We start from the raw sequence: 15,508 nt of genomic DNA on the forward strand, positions 1-15,508 counted from the left end.
CATGTTGTGAAAACATGCCATATGATGAAATAATGTAAAGGAGGCCGTGAAAAACACTCCAGAAAGGTTTTCTTTGAAAAAAAAATCATCATGAATTTTGGCGCAAAAAAAACGCCTTACTATACTATGTCGAAAAAAAATGCCATTTTTCAAACATGTTGTAAAAACATGCCATATGATGAAATAATGTAAAGGAGGCCGTGAAAAACACTCCAGAAAGGTTTTCTTTGAAAAAAAAATCATCATGAATTTTGGCGCAAAAAAAACGCCTTACTATACTATGTCGAAAAAAAATGCCATTTTTCAAACATGTTGTGAAAACGTGCCATATGATGAAATAATGTAAAGGAGGCCGTGAAAAACACTCCAGAAAGGTTTTCTTTGAAAAAAAAATCATCATGAATTTTGGCGCAAAAAAAACGCCTTACTATACTATGTCGAAAAAAAATGCCATTTTTCAAACATGTTGTGAAAACATGCCAAATGATGAAATAATGTAAAGGAGGCCGTGAAAAACACTCATAGTTTGGCATGTTGACCAAAATGTCAGAAACACGTCATAGTTTAGTATGTTGTCCAAAATGTGACAAAAATGTCATGCAGCAAAGGGCCACGACCAGGAATTGATCCCGGGCAGCTGCATCAGAGACCAGCCCTGTACAGGGGTTGCCCGCTTAACCTGTTGAGCTATACAGGTGCCCGAATATCGTCGTTCAGTATGTTGTCCTAAATGGGGTAAAAACGTCATCAGTTAGCATGTCGTCCAAAATGTGACAAAAATGTCATAGTTTAGAGTATGTCGTCCAAAATGTGACAAAAATGTCATGCAGTAAAAGGGCCATGACCGGGAATTGAACCCCGGGCCGCTGCATCAGACACCAGCCCTGTGCATGAGTCACCCACTTAACCCATTGAGCTATACGGGCACTCCAATGTTGTAGTTCAGTATGTCTTCCTAAATGGGGTAAAAACGTCATCGGTTAGCATGTTGTCCAAAATGTCATAAAAATGTCATAGTTTAGTATGTCGTCCAAAGTGTCACCAAGAACGTCATAGTTTAGTATGTCGTCCAATATGTGGGAAAAATGTCATAGGTTAGTATGTCGTCCAAAATGTGACAAAAATATCATAGGTTAGTTTGTCGTCAAAAATGTGGGAAAAATGTCATAGATTAGTGTGTCGTCCAAAATGTGACAAAAATGTCATGCAGCAAAAGTGCCACCACTGGGAATCGAACCCGGTCCGCTGCATCAGAGACCAGCTTTGCACGAGTCATCTTCTTAACCCATTGAGCTATATGGGCATCTGAACATCATAACTCAGTATGTCGTCCAAAATATGACAAAAATGTCATAGTTTAGTATGTCGTCCAAAGTGTCACCAAGAAAGTATGTCGTCCAAAATGTGGGAAAAATGTCATAGGTTAATATGTCGTCCAAAATGTGACAAAAATATCATAGGTTAGTTTGTCGTCAAAAATGTGGGAAAAATGTCATAGTTTAGTGTGTCGTCCAAAATGTGACAAAAAACGTCATAGTCTAGTATGTCGTCCAATACGTCACTAAAACATCATAGTTTAAAAAATTACAAAAAAGAGACACAACACAACTATAAAGTCATTCAAAACAACTTTATTCAGACACATGACTACAGTTACAACCAAAATTATAACAATAGACACAAACCAACTATAAAGAGACATAAAATAACAATCAGATACAAAATGAACAATGAGAAAGAAAATGACTAAAAATAGACACAAAACAACTACAGTGAAACACAGAACAACTACAATGACGCACAAAACAAATACAGTCAGACAGAAAACACCTACAGTCAAACACAAAATGACGATGAGAGAAAAAATGGCTCAAAATCGACACAAAACAACTACAGTGTTACACAAAACAACTACAGTGAAACACAAATCAACTACAATCAGACACAAGTCAGCTACAATGAGAGAGGAAATAAAGAACAGACACAAAACATCTACAACAGGCTAAACAACTACAGTAAGATACAAAACAACAACTACAACAAGCAAAATGACCACAAAGAGCAGCAAAAAAAATCACGAGACACAAAACAGCTTCAAAGAGATGCAAAACAACTACAATCAAACACAAAATGACTACAATAAGACACAAAATGACTGAAAGAAATACAAAACTACAATTAGACACAAACCAATGACAATGAGAGACTAAATTATTACACAGAGTTGCAAAACAACTAAAATGAGACACAAAGCAGCTATAAAGAGTTATAAAACAACAACAAAAAGATTAATGACAACTCCGAGGTGACAGAAGACTGCTATGGAGAGACAATCATCCACAAAGAGAATGAAACAAAGCAACAATACAAACACTGCAAACAAAAAACTAAATAACAGGGCCAGAATTTACAGAGAACACTCATAAACTACAATAAAGATACACAGACTACTACTACTACTATTACTACTAGACACTACTATGAAATGAGCACAGATGTAATATGACTACAGAGTGATTTAAGACAACCACAAGTAGACAGAAAGTTAATTCAAAGACACAAAACATTTATAATGAGAGGTAAAATAATGAGGCAACATAATCAGATGTAAAATGAGCCCAAAGAAACACAATATTACAACAAATAGACACAAAAAGAGACACAAAACTTCCACAGATGCAAAATGACAACAAAGAAACATGAAACAACTGAAAGAGAAGCAAAACGTCTAGTAACAAGTAACCGAAGTTAAGTGACTTTATCATCCTCATCTAAAAGGCAACTTAGACCAGAATAATGTGAAAACTTGAAACCTGTATTGCACAAACCAGCGGTGTAGTAGAAAGCAGAGGCTAGTCTTTTAAAATGAATTTATATATTTATAGATTTGAGGATTTTTCAATAAAATTCTAATTAAAACCGTATTTTTACACGTTTGAACATGATTGGAAGGGATTCGTGCTGTTTGTTAAACCAGTGCTTTAAATTTGAGATTCATTTTATGATTTTTTACTCCGCAAATGAACTTGGCAGAGTTATGTGATCGGCCTATGTTTGTCCGTCTGTCTGTCTTTCTGTGCACAACATTACTCAAAAACGGACTAACGGATTTGGATGACATTTTCAGGGAAGGTCAGAAATGACACAAAGACCAACTGATTAGATTTTGGCAGTGATGCAGCTTTTAGTCTGGTTTCAGGGATTTGTTTAAGATTTCTGTGTCATTGCGAGATAGTGGCACGGCGTCACTGTAACTATGACAACAAGTGAACACTATGTCATATGATTGTGATCCTACTACAAATCAACCGCTGCAGACTTATCAGGACTTTTCCATTGTAAATGATACAAGGAACAATTGATTAAACTGTGGGGGTGTTTCTGAGTCCCATCAATCCCCGCCGCCCGCTACATTTTTAGGTCACGCAATTCGGTGTTCGTACATAACATACACATGCATAACACACGCCTGTACTCAGCACAAGATCATTTTGTTTGTAGATACAGCTGTATTAAATGGCCACATTCTATGTTGCCATGATTTCTGATCATCAGTAACTAATAAAAAAATGCTGCATTTCTACAAAAACATGTTGTGTGCTTTTCTACTTCAACTTTGCAAGCGCAATAACAAATTATATTTATAACTTCATTCATTTCATTTAGGTACAATTTTGCATTATGCCATATCTGTACATGTAAAAGGAGTACATATTCTATTATTACTCCTATTTTTATCTCTATTCTAGTTGTATTTTTTTGTATAGTTGTTCAATATGCTTATTTTTCATCAAGCTGCTGTAACGTGTAAATTTAATGTGAAGGACCAAAACAGCCCATCTCATCTTATCTTAAATATATACTGTTGTCCACAATCTTTAAGCCTGTTTACTGATGCCTTTGCCTTAAATCTAAATCCAGATGTCTCTTCCTGCACTGTTCCAGCTGAAGACAGCTGACTGTCTTTGTGACTGAAGCTCCTGCCATCTGTGCCGCAACAATAAACCCTCCTTTAAAGCCATTTAGTTCTTCTCCTTTTGCTCTCTTGATACAAAATCTACTACTCGGCATCTTTATAACATGCCACAGAGCCTGATTGGATATTAATTGCTTAATTGTACCTCATTTTGCACCTGCGTCGAAGCATCTGCAGTCGTTTCTCCGCTCATTTATGCAGTTTTTTTCCTTTAATTTGTCACCCGTCTGTCATTCCCTCTATACATTGCAGACTGATACATTGAGGTTGGATGTAAATCTTCAGATGCAGTGAGCGGAGCAGGCAAGCAGGTGGAGAAAACAGCAAATCCGTCTGCTGTCAACATAAACAAACATGGCAGGTGCGACTGCATATTTTCCACGGCAACAGTCCAATTTCACCTGTTGTTCCCCGACATTATGCTTCTTAGCCCGTCTGGTCATGGCAGAACAAAGGCCTTGGAGGCTTTAGCTGGTGCTCTGACGTCTGCTCTGTGTGGGTTTGCCTTACACCTGGCTGGCAATGAATTATAATTGAGATTTGTCGACATGTCGCTGCAAGCATTAACATGTTTTTTATCCAGATTGCATATTCAGAGGCGAGTCTAATTGAAAGTCTGGCATGTTTGCTTCATTCAAAATCTCTTTCTCAGCTTCCCATCAGTCTTTCTTTCTGTCTCTCAGCCGACATAAAGGAACACAATCCTGCATTGTTTGCCTCACTGTAACCCCGCAGCTGCATTTTAGAGATGATTGTCCCTGCATGATGAAACAAGCCCTGTCAGGAGCTACAGACGATTACATGGCTTCATGCAGCGATCAGGCTTTGTGTATAAACACTTAAAAAAAAAAAAACACCAATGCAGAGCAACATGTTGATGGGTAAACTCCTACAGTGTCTTAGTGACAATGAAAAATCAGAGTTTCAGAGGCAAAAGAAGGACAGATACAGTCTTTGCTTTTCTGCAGAGTCTTTTTTCCTACGACTCCTTTTGCCTCGCAGTGATAATCGAAGCACATACGCCCACTCCAAGTCTATTTCGTGTCAGTCCGAATGTCACGGTTCATCTTAAATGCTTGATGGTGAATCGCACGCCGTAATGAATTCAATCACATTTGTGACCTCAGAGACGTTTAGAGACGCTGAGTTTCTTTTGACCTGCACGTGTTCGTCTTGATCACAACTCCTGACCCTTTTGACCGGCTGATAGCCACACAGTGTTTACATTAATGGGCCTTAAAAGCTCATTTCACTGATCTCAAAAGAGACACGAGCACGTTATCATGTAATAGAGTTAGACTGGGGCCGCTTATTTAACACAAGAGATTTCTGTGTTTTTGCTTTTTTCTTTGACCGCTGCTTTGAAGTGGGCAAATGGATGATATTCTGAATTTCCAGACATCTATCAGAATATAAAGATGCAACAGTCAAAATGTGATGTTTTCATCAAACTACAAGCACAGTCTGAGTTGTTGAGTGGAAAATATAAGAATACAGCTAATCCCCAAATTAATAACAGCCAAGCCGATGTTTTTGATCTCTCTGGCTGGAATAAACAAGTGACAAAGGATGGTAAGACATGATGTTAGAGATGTTAATGATACATCTTAATGCCTTAATGCCATGTCCAGAAGGATTCATACCCCTTGAGATTTCATATTTCTTTCAGAAATTGCAGCTGTTTTGCAATCCAAATGGTCTTGCAACATAAACTAAGAACAGCTGATGGAGTAGTTGTTTACTCAATTGCTATTCAATTGGAAGTCATGGCTAAAACCAAAGAACTTAGAGAGTTTGCTATTAGGTTCCATCATTCAGAGAGTTTTCGCTTTGTGGCTGCTCAGGAGACAGGAAAAGCCTTTAAAGTCTTATCTAAGAGTTTCCAAGTGCCAGTGGCCACAGTGCAAAGTATCATCAAGTGCAAAGTAGCATCAAAAAATACAGGAAGTACCACACTATGAAGAATCTCAAAGGGCTGGTGGGAAGATAAAAGTGACCCCTGCACTTGCAAGGATGGTAGAAGAATCAAGGGATCGCTACCAAGAGCATCCTGATGAGTATGAGCAGTTCTGATAGCAAGGCTGGTCTCCATGGACACCAACCAACGAGGACGCCAATTCTCCAAGACATTAACAGAAAAGGTCAGCTGGACAAAAAAAGAAGGTTCTGGTTACCAGTTCTGTGGTCAGAAGAGGTGAAAATAGAATTGTTTGGACACAGGAACCTCAACACTCCCAGCCAGTGCATCAGGAAACGTTGTCATAGTAAGAAAAGAGAACATTAGGATTCTTCAGAAAAACTTGTCCTTGCGCAAGATTGGAGCCTCTAACAAGATACTGATGTGAAACATATCACCAAAGTGGTGAAGAAATGGTTACCAGAAAACAGTATGATGTTGGAGTCCATACTTGATTATTATTGAGAATCTGTGGAGGAACTGAAGACCAGAAGGATGGCAAGGAAGCCTTTAAACCTCAAAGAGATTGACACAAAGCATAATAAAATCCCTGTAGAGACATTGAAGAAGATTGTTAGCAGTTAAAAGAACAGTTTGATTGATGTGGTGGCAAATGAAGGCTTTGCTGTTGATTAATGAGACATAATGTTGGACATGGCATTTTTAGCAAAAATATAAAAATGAACCCAACGAGATAGATAGAATTTATATAGACATCTGTTACACAGTGTCTGTCTTTTATAGCTTGTTTATTTCGGTTCCAAACAGAAAAGCCCTAAATCCCTACAAATCAAAACTTGGCATGAGTAGAAATGATTTTGGGCTTCACTGTATATGGTTGCATAAATGTTTAATTCCCATTTTATAGCTGAAATAATGTTTTCCCAGAGGAAGATATCTGCCTCTTTAGCAGCCAAACACTAACTGCACTAACTTTGGGTTTTTCTTGACTCTGAATGGGTTTTTGAGGAAGGACTAAGCATGACAGTAAATATTTGACAGAAATCTATGCATATTCTTGTCATTTTTCACCATTTGCTTAACAAAAACCTTCCACTGTGCTTGGTGAAATGAAGCTTCAATTAACCCTCCTGCTGTCTTCATTGATGGGCACCAAAAAATAGTTTCCTTGTCTGAAAAAAATCCAAAAATTCAGCAAAAAAATTCCCCAAATTTCTGAAAATTTGGCAAACCTTCAGGAAGAAAATTCCAATAATTCCTTAAAAATTTCCCTTAAAATTTTTTTTTTTTAAATCCCCCCGATTTGGCAAGAAAATTTTTGTAAATATTTTCAAAAATAAAAAATAAAAATAAGTTAATAAAATAGGTTAAAAAAAAAGCACATATTTTCTTTTATTCTCAATTTGGTGTTGGCTAAAAACTCATTTGGATGCACCAGACATTGCAACTGTGCAGGAGAACCTTGTAAATTTGTCTGTAATAAGTTGTAAAGTTGGCAACGATTATGCATTACTGTGCAGAACTGAGTGTTTTCTCTTAAATCTTCCCTCATCACGAGCAGCTGTTTGCTGCCGTCCCGTTGGACTTTTGTCGATCCCGTAATCAGCATCATTCAGCAGCGCCTGACCCTAAAATTTATGAACCTCCTCCCGATGTGGTCCGAGGGGTAATTACATCCGCTGGAGAACGAGACACGTGTTCGTCCTTCTTCTCTCAGCAGGACTCAGTTACTCAACCCGACTCTGCTGCTGTGTGTGTCTTGTTTGAACAGCGCTAATTGGCACTCTCGAGTGTTTCGAGTCCACCTTTCCTGGAGTGGCTTCTGTGTCGCCACTTTCTCAGACTGACAGTCGATTTAAAGCCGTCCCCCCCTCAGCAGCTGTTGCCAAGGACATTATCAGACCCCTAACAGAATATTCCCAAAGGCTAATTCGCCCATCTTCCTCCCGCACTTTATCTAACAGCCTCCTCGCAGGAAGGTGGATGCAATAAGTGCTTCCAGGTGTCATTTAAATTCAGCCTGACTTCAAATGCCACAGGAGCTGCTGCAGTAAAGCATCTCTGCTCTGAAAAAAACACCTTCGCCAACCTGTATGTATTTAACCGGCATCTTGTAAGACACCTGTGCACTCGACCTCGCTGTAAAAATACGAGTTAAAAATCGCTTTTAAGTAGTGTTTTCTTTTTTTTTTAAAGCAACCCTCTTGGGGATGTTGGCTACAGTTTTTTTTTTTAACACAAAGGTGTTTTTCTTTTACAACAAAGACGCAACCTTGATTAAGCAGGCTCGCTTTAGTCTGAATGGATGCGTGTTTTAATCATAGATCCTGGATCTGTTGGCGCCTCCTTAATGAGGCCTCCTCCAGCTGGAAGGCTGTCGGCGCCGCTGCTTTGATCAGCGGCCCGCAGACACCGGATTACAGCGCTAACACACAGCGCTAACACACAGCGCTAACACACAGCGCTAACACACAGCGCTAACACACAGCGCTAACACACAGCGCTAATGGAACCGCAAGTGGAGATAAACAAACACGGGTTGAAGCAAACACCGAACACAAATTCAAATGTAGGAAATATACAAACACTCAACCTCTGACAAGGACACAGTCCCCTCTAATCCAGCTCATTGTGTCGGCACCTTTTATCTGCCTGGTTTTAGGCAAATTAACATTTATAAAAACGTTTGATGTCTACAATATTTACTGTTTTGATCTTTTTTTTTTTACAGTAAACATGTAATTTCTTATGTTTTTCTATGAGTAAAACTGAGAAAATCAGGAAAAAATTTGCCATTTTTCAATCCTTAGTATATTGCAAATATACTGTTGTATAATATCTGTAAAATCCTAACTTTTTTCCTTTTTTTCCATTTATTTTTTTTCAACTTGTCATATTATACTTAGTTTCTGTGATTAAAATGACTGTTGGAAAAAATGATTCACTATTTTTCTGTTCTTAATGTACAGTTTTTCTTTCTAAAAAACAGCAAATGTTTGTATGTAATTTAATCCTTTTTTCTGTGGGGGAAAACAGAAAATCTGAAAAAATAATTATTATCTGTAATTTATTCTTAAAAGAAGAATCTTTAAAATAACACCTTTTAAACCATATTTCAATCCTCAATAAACATAACATTTCTTCAAACAATTACAAATATCTCTAATTTTGCTGTCAAACATTGGAAAAGAAGAAATTACCATTTTAAAAAAATTCACATTTTTCATGTGGACAATATTTTTTCTGGTCAGTTTTACTAGATATTACCTGTAATTTCACTAAACATTAAAAATGATAAAATAACCATTGAATAAATAAATATTTAATATTGTTCAACCCCTAATATACTATTTTTTTTCTTTCAAATAACAGAAAATATCTGTAAAATGATTATAGTTTTTGCTGACAAACAAATTCTAATTTAGTAAAAAAAGAATCTATATATCCTGAATATACATAATTGTCTTTTAAGTAATGGCAAATATGTGGAAAATAAAGAAAAACTGCCAATTTAAATGCAATTTTAAAAAAAGGAAAAAAAGTGTAATTTAACAAACATGCATTGTAAAAGAATAAATTACCATTTGCAAAAACAAATTTTAAAAAATGCAGATTTTTGATGTGAACATTATGTACAGTTTGGGCCTGTTTTTGTGAATAATATGCAGATTTATCTGTGTTTTTTCTATGATTTTACCAGTTATTATCTGTAGTTAAAGTAATATAAAAAGAAATATATCATCTCATACACTGTTAAAGAATCACTTGCTATTATTTAAAAATGCAAATTTCACAGCTGACTTGTAAACTAATAGTTTCATTCTGTGATCTTACTAGATATTATCTGTAATTTAACAAAACAGGGAAAATCATATCTTAATTAATTCCCTCATTTCAGTCCTTAATCTACATAATTTCTCTCTCAAATAATCCATAAAACATCGTGTTATGTTCTGAATCCTCCCGTGGTGTCGGCTCTTTCATCTGCCTGGTTTTGGGTCGGCTGAGTTTTAGGCTCGACGTTGGAAGTGTCTGCCAAAGATCGCTCAGAGAGAAAGGTCCAAAGCTCGGCGCTGACATGCAGCCCAAACTCCAGAGACTAATGGCTTGTAGTTCCCAACATATGTTGTTTTGTGTAATTGCTTTAATTGCTGTCATTGTACGTAATGGTTGGTCTTTTTCATCTTCCCTGGTGGTGTAGGCATTCTGCTAATTATATCTGTCAGCCCTGCAGCCAAAATGAGCGTTTCACTGTGAATTCAGAGCAGTGGGAACTTTCAAATCAGTGTTTCTGTAAACTGTTGTGTGTGTGTGAGAGAGAGAGAGTAAATGACTGACTGCTGGGTGTTAGAGCAGCTTATGAATCATTAGGCTTCTCCTGGAGCTGTTTAATGGAAGTGGGGTCATGACTTTACTTATCCGCCAAGCCTGAACTTTGACCTGAATGTTCTTTTCTCTCCAAGCCCTGCAAGGTTGGAATTTACAATTAGAAGTGAAACCTTAAAGGTCAAAAACGTCTAAAAAATATATATATATATATATATATATTTCTGTGCAGGTACGACACCATAACCAACCAGTGGGAGACGGTTTCTCCTCTTCCCAAGCCGGTCCACTCGGCAGCAGCGACGGTGTGTGGGGGGAAGGTCTACGTGTTCGGAGGCGTGAACGAGGCCGGACGCTCGGCGGGCGTCCTGCAGTCCTACGTACCGCAGAGCAACACCTGGAGCTTCATCGAATCGCCCATGATAGGTGAGACAAAGCAACAACATTTACTGTTACTGTCAGAGATTTCACAAAGTGAGGAGATGTTGCATTTCCATTGCTAGCTTCACCTTTGTTTATGTATTTGATAGGGACAGTGCATTAATGAACATCAATTTAGACAGCAATAGACATAAGTATGCCAAATTGTACCAACAATGCTAATTTACATCCGCAGTCCTTAGGCAGGTAAAAAAATACATAACAGTGAAACATAGGATGATAGGTCAGAGTAAAAGGACAATAGTCACAATAAAAAGACAATAAATAACAATAAAAAGACAATAGGTCACAATAAAAGGACAATAGTCAAAATAAAAAGACAATAAATAATAAAAGGACAATAAATCACAATAAAAGGGCAATAATCACAATAAAAGGGCAATAGTTACAATAAAAAGACAATAGGACACAATACATTTTCTTTTGAAACACAGTGTGGAATCAAGAGTCACACCAAGATATTTGAATTCACAGACAATTTCTAGTTCCTATCCTCCCGAAAAGACTCTTAAATGTTTGATGCCTGATGGTTGCTTTGTGAACATCATACAAACAGTTTTAGTTAAATTCATGTCTCATTGTCTCATGATGGAGCTGCTTCCACTTTAAACCCACATGTGTCGTCTGTTTTTCCCTCACTGTACCTTCACATTTCTGGATTTGATGGAGAATTACTTGCTCATCATCTAAATTAAGATGGGATTAGATAAAAATGTGGTAATGCTGACAGAAAGTCTTGTGCCAGATATTGCTCAGAAAGAACATAACAACTGCAGTACCTAAAAACTAGAAATACAATACTGAAATAAGTGAGCTATAATCAGGCAAGAATACAGGAGTAAGAAGTAATGCTGGCAATTATACAGTAGTAATGAGAAACATCACACATAGTAATGAAAAAATAAAATTAAACATTCCACTGCACCTGAAAAATGAGATGTGAAAATGAAATAATGCAAATTACAGTGACAATATTATACATGAAAGTGAAATATCGCACATGTAATAACAGAGTTGCAAATGAAAATACAAGATATTGCACATGAAATGAAATGCAGCACATGATTAGTAATATTCCAATGGTATTAATAATATTGCTTGAAATGCTATAAGATGTTAAAACACATCAGTATGACTGATTTCTTTTTGTTGGCACCATAAAACCAACACATCAGTTGAACCATTCGTATGCACGCATGCCATTTCCTATCACATTAGCGAGCAACAAGGTGTCACTGGGCCTCCATTATAGCCGCCTGGTTGCCTAGCAGCAGGGTTCACACTTGAGCATTGGCCCCTCTATACGATGTGCTTGACTTCTCCTGATTGCCATGTGAAGGCAACATACAGTACAGTTATTTACAGGGTGATTACCGGAAATTATTCCTCCCCCGTCATCAAGGAGAATCTTATTTTATCAGACACTTAAAGGCAACTCGAGGAAATGGGGAAGCTTTGACAGGAAATACAGATGTGCAGCACACATGAGCATCACTTTAGACTGAAAACAGCATCGGCTAATCTGTCCTCATGTCTGGTCTTTGGTCTACAAATTGATACACTGTAAAGAGGAAATTAGTAGAAAAAAACTATGAAGATTATAAAAATGACAAATATTTGTAAAATTCTATTTTAACTGATTAAAATACATGAAAAATAGTGTCTTTTTACAGTCATACATTGTGTAAAAATTAATTATTTTTAATTATTTATTGGTGTAATTATTATTATTTACAGACTAACCTGTAAGTTAATAGGGTTTTTCTGTGATTTTACTAGACATTATCTATGATTAAATAAAACCGTAGAAATCTGTAAAATAAGTTTAAAAAATGTCATTTATCCATACTAACTTTTGATGTGACTATTATTTCAACATGTAGTGTAAAATTAATTAAAAATAATAAATATTGTTTGCTCTGTAAGTAAAACTAAGAAAATCTGTTAAAAAAAATGTAAAAAATAAAAAAATATTTATCATTTTCAGTCCTCAATATACATATTTTTTTAGATATTTTTTTTCTTCAGACATGTACAGATATCTGTAAAACAACATTTTTTTGCAGATTTAAATACAACGTTTGCTGCAAAACAGTGCAAAAGAACAAATTAGTACTTACAAAAATAGAGATTTTTGATGTGGACATTATTTTCAGCCTGTTTTTTAAAGTCAACAAGTAAATTAATACCGTTGTTTACCATTGTTCAACTCTTGATTTACAATTTTTTCTTTCAAATAATGGCACATATCTGTAAAATAATGATATTTTTAGTTGATTTAAATACAGTAAATATATGTATATTTTTTACAGTTAATGTGTAAAATATGACTTTTTTCTGTTTGTCCCAGTTATGAGTTGTAATTTAGCGAAACAGGGAAAATCCTACATTTAAAAACTGCTAAAAATGTTCTTTTTTACAGTGCAGTGAAGGTATCATTCGTGTATGTGGTGCGTTTATTGACTGTGTTTTGTAGTTTTTAACATTTCATGTGGAGCCCCCTCAGTGCTACATTCTGCCCTTTCACGACATAAAACAAACAGTGTAAAAAGATTTCTGTGTATAATTTCAATCCTCAGTATTGGAGCTTATTTCAGTGAAAAGTTGAGCCTCGCCCATGGCAACAGAAAATTCAGTGGTCAGCGCTTGACCTTTTCCACTCCTATTGTTTTCTTCTTATCCTTATTATCATCCCACTCACTATTTTCCATTAGTCCCCTTCTTCCCACGTTATTGCTCTGTCGTTATAATGAGAAGACCATCGCTGAAGTGATAGGTGGGTCCAACAACAGCTTCTGACATGTTATTGGCCAAACTGTGTAGTTATTCGCTGTACAAACCTGCAGCCACATTCCAAGTCAGAGCCTCTGGGGACCCGTGAAGGACACAGAATCTGAAAAAAAAAAAACTGCTTTAACCAGGCTGCCATAACTCCAAGGTAGTAGGAAAAACACAGCGTACAACTCTATGATTCAAAACACTGGCAGATGTGTTCTCAGTCTTATCCACTGGTAGTTTTTTTTCCACAAATAATCATCCTTGAAAGGTGCGGCGCCATAATGATTCCTATTAATTGGAGCTGTTTGTTGGTTTCAGGCTTGGACAACACTAATACACATATGTATGTAAGCTCAGCCTATGAATTCTTTGTGTTGCAACAATAACTTGACACATTGTGGAAAGAGTTAGATACGAGCATTGATGCCGGGGTTATTGAGGAGGATTGTGGATCACACTGTTTGTCAGAGAAGAGCGGTTCTCAGGCAACTACAGGAGACTTCAAAGTTCCCGATCCAGGCCGAGAACTCGCCGTCAACGTAACTCTTATTGTCATTTTCACACTTTCAGTTTTTTTGTGTGGATTAAACAAGCGAGGTACAACTTGTTAATTAGTGAGATTTAGAAGCGCTAAAGGGGCAGAGAGTGTTACCTTCAGCCACAGCCGGGCTAGCGGTTTCCAGTCTGTGAGCTAATCCAAGCTAACGAGCTGCAGCCTCACTTTTAGCATCCGGAGAGGAGAGAGGGCTGCTGATCTTCTCATCTTACTCGAATAATGAGCATGTCTCCAGAAATGCAGAAGTGATCATTTAAAGGTGCAACATGCAAGATTTCTAACATAAATATGGCATTAACATAGCAGCAAACAGCTATCTTGTAAAGTTCTGGTGGTGTGGCATCATTAGCAGAGAATGAAGCCAAGCTTTGCATACTGTGTGTTGTAATCCAACCTTTTATGTGTTACACTTTTGTAACCAGTCTACCCATACGTGCATGTTAGTGCATGTTGGTGCACGTGTGTCCCTCCTTTTGAAATTGTTGCCCATCCCTGTATTTATAAGTACATTGAGAGTGACCTCCGGTGATAAATAGGACAAGCAAAAGTGGAATCTAGTGTTCAGTGGATGCCTCAAACAATATAAATATGTAAAAACAAGGTATTTTATTCATGATATTTACTAATTAATAGTATTTTATGTCCACAAAGCTGTGGGTGAAGTCACAATCGCTATGTCCATCTTTTATATACATGGTAATTACAATGCTAGCATGTGTTGACGGGTATCCTTGGATTCATTTTTGTTCGTTTTCAACACCTCTGGCTGTAACAAGTGACTTATGGCGGTTCTAAAGAAGCTTTGAAGTTTATTTTAAAGAGAATTTCTTGCAGCCTAAAAGTTCAGGTGCATTACATATAAATACAACACCCACATTTACAAAAACTGAGTGACAAGCCAAGAATCCTCTCAAGCAGTTACAAGCTTCAGCTTTATCGGAAAGCAGAGGCAATACTACTGTTGACGAAAGGTTGTATTAAATCTGGACTGGAGTTCACCAGAAGAAGGTTCTTTGGTTTGATGAGACCAAAATGTAGCTTTTTTTTGCCATCAGACGAGATGCCATGCTTGGCAAACAAACACCATCCTCACTATGGAGCATGGTGGAGGCATCATCATATGAAGCCTGGTGGTGGAGGCATCATCATGATATGAAGCATGGTGGTGGCATCATCATGATGTGAAGCATGGTGGTGGAGGCATCATCATGATATTAAGCATGGTGGTGGCATCATCATGATGTGAAGCACGGTGGTGGCAGCATCATGATGTGAAGCATGATGGTGGAGGCATCATCATGATATGAAGCATGGTGGTGGCAGCATCATGATGTGAAGCATGGTGGTGGCAGCATCATGATGTGAAGCACGGTGGTGGCCAATGTTCCCTCTAATTTTTCCTGAGTCTGAGCAAACACACAAACTCCCTGAGCGTCCCTTGGACCACTGTGAGCAACATCAGACGTGTGCACTGTGGTCACACCAGCATCACATCCATTCAAGTTACATGGTT

The 15,508-nt window shown here is 37.3% G+C and overlaps 1 protein-coding gene across 6 annotated transcripts in view; it reads left to right on the forward strand.

Annotated features, from left to right (window-relative positions):
* Positions 1-15,508, forward strand: part of LOC111569679 (kelch-like protein 29) — a 339,950-nt gene that overhangs the window by 300,363 nt on the left and 24,079 nt on the right. For all 6 annotated transcript variants that reach the window (XM_055016003.1, XM_055016000.1, XM_055016002.1 and 3 more), the window contains one exon: positions 10,453-10,646. In XM_055016003.1, the coding sequence (XP_054871978.1) occupies positions 10,453-10,646 (194 nt within the window). The remainder of the gene's footprint in view (positions 1-10,452; positions 10,647-15,508) is intronic.

The sequence above is a fragment of the Amphiprion ocellaris genome, chromosome 12, assembly GCF_022539595.1.
Source record: "Amphiprion ocellaris isolate individual 3 ecotype Okinawa chromosome 12, ASM2253959v1, whole genome shotgun sequence".
Lineage (NCBI taxonomy): Eukaryota > Metazoa > Chordata > Actinopteri > Pomacentridae > Amphiprion > Amphiprion ocellaris.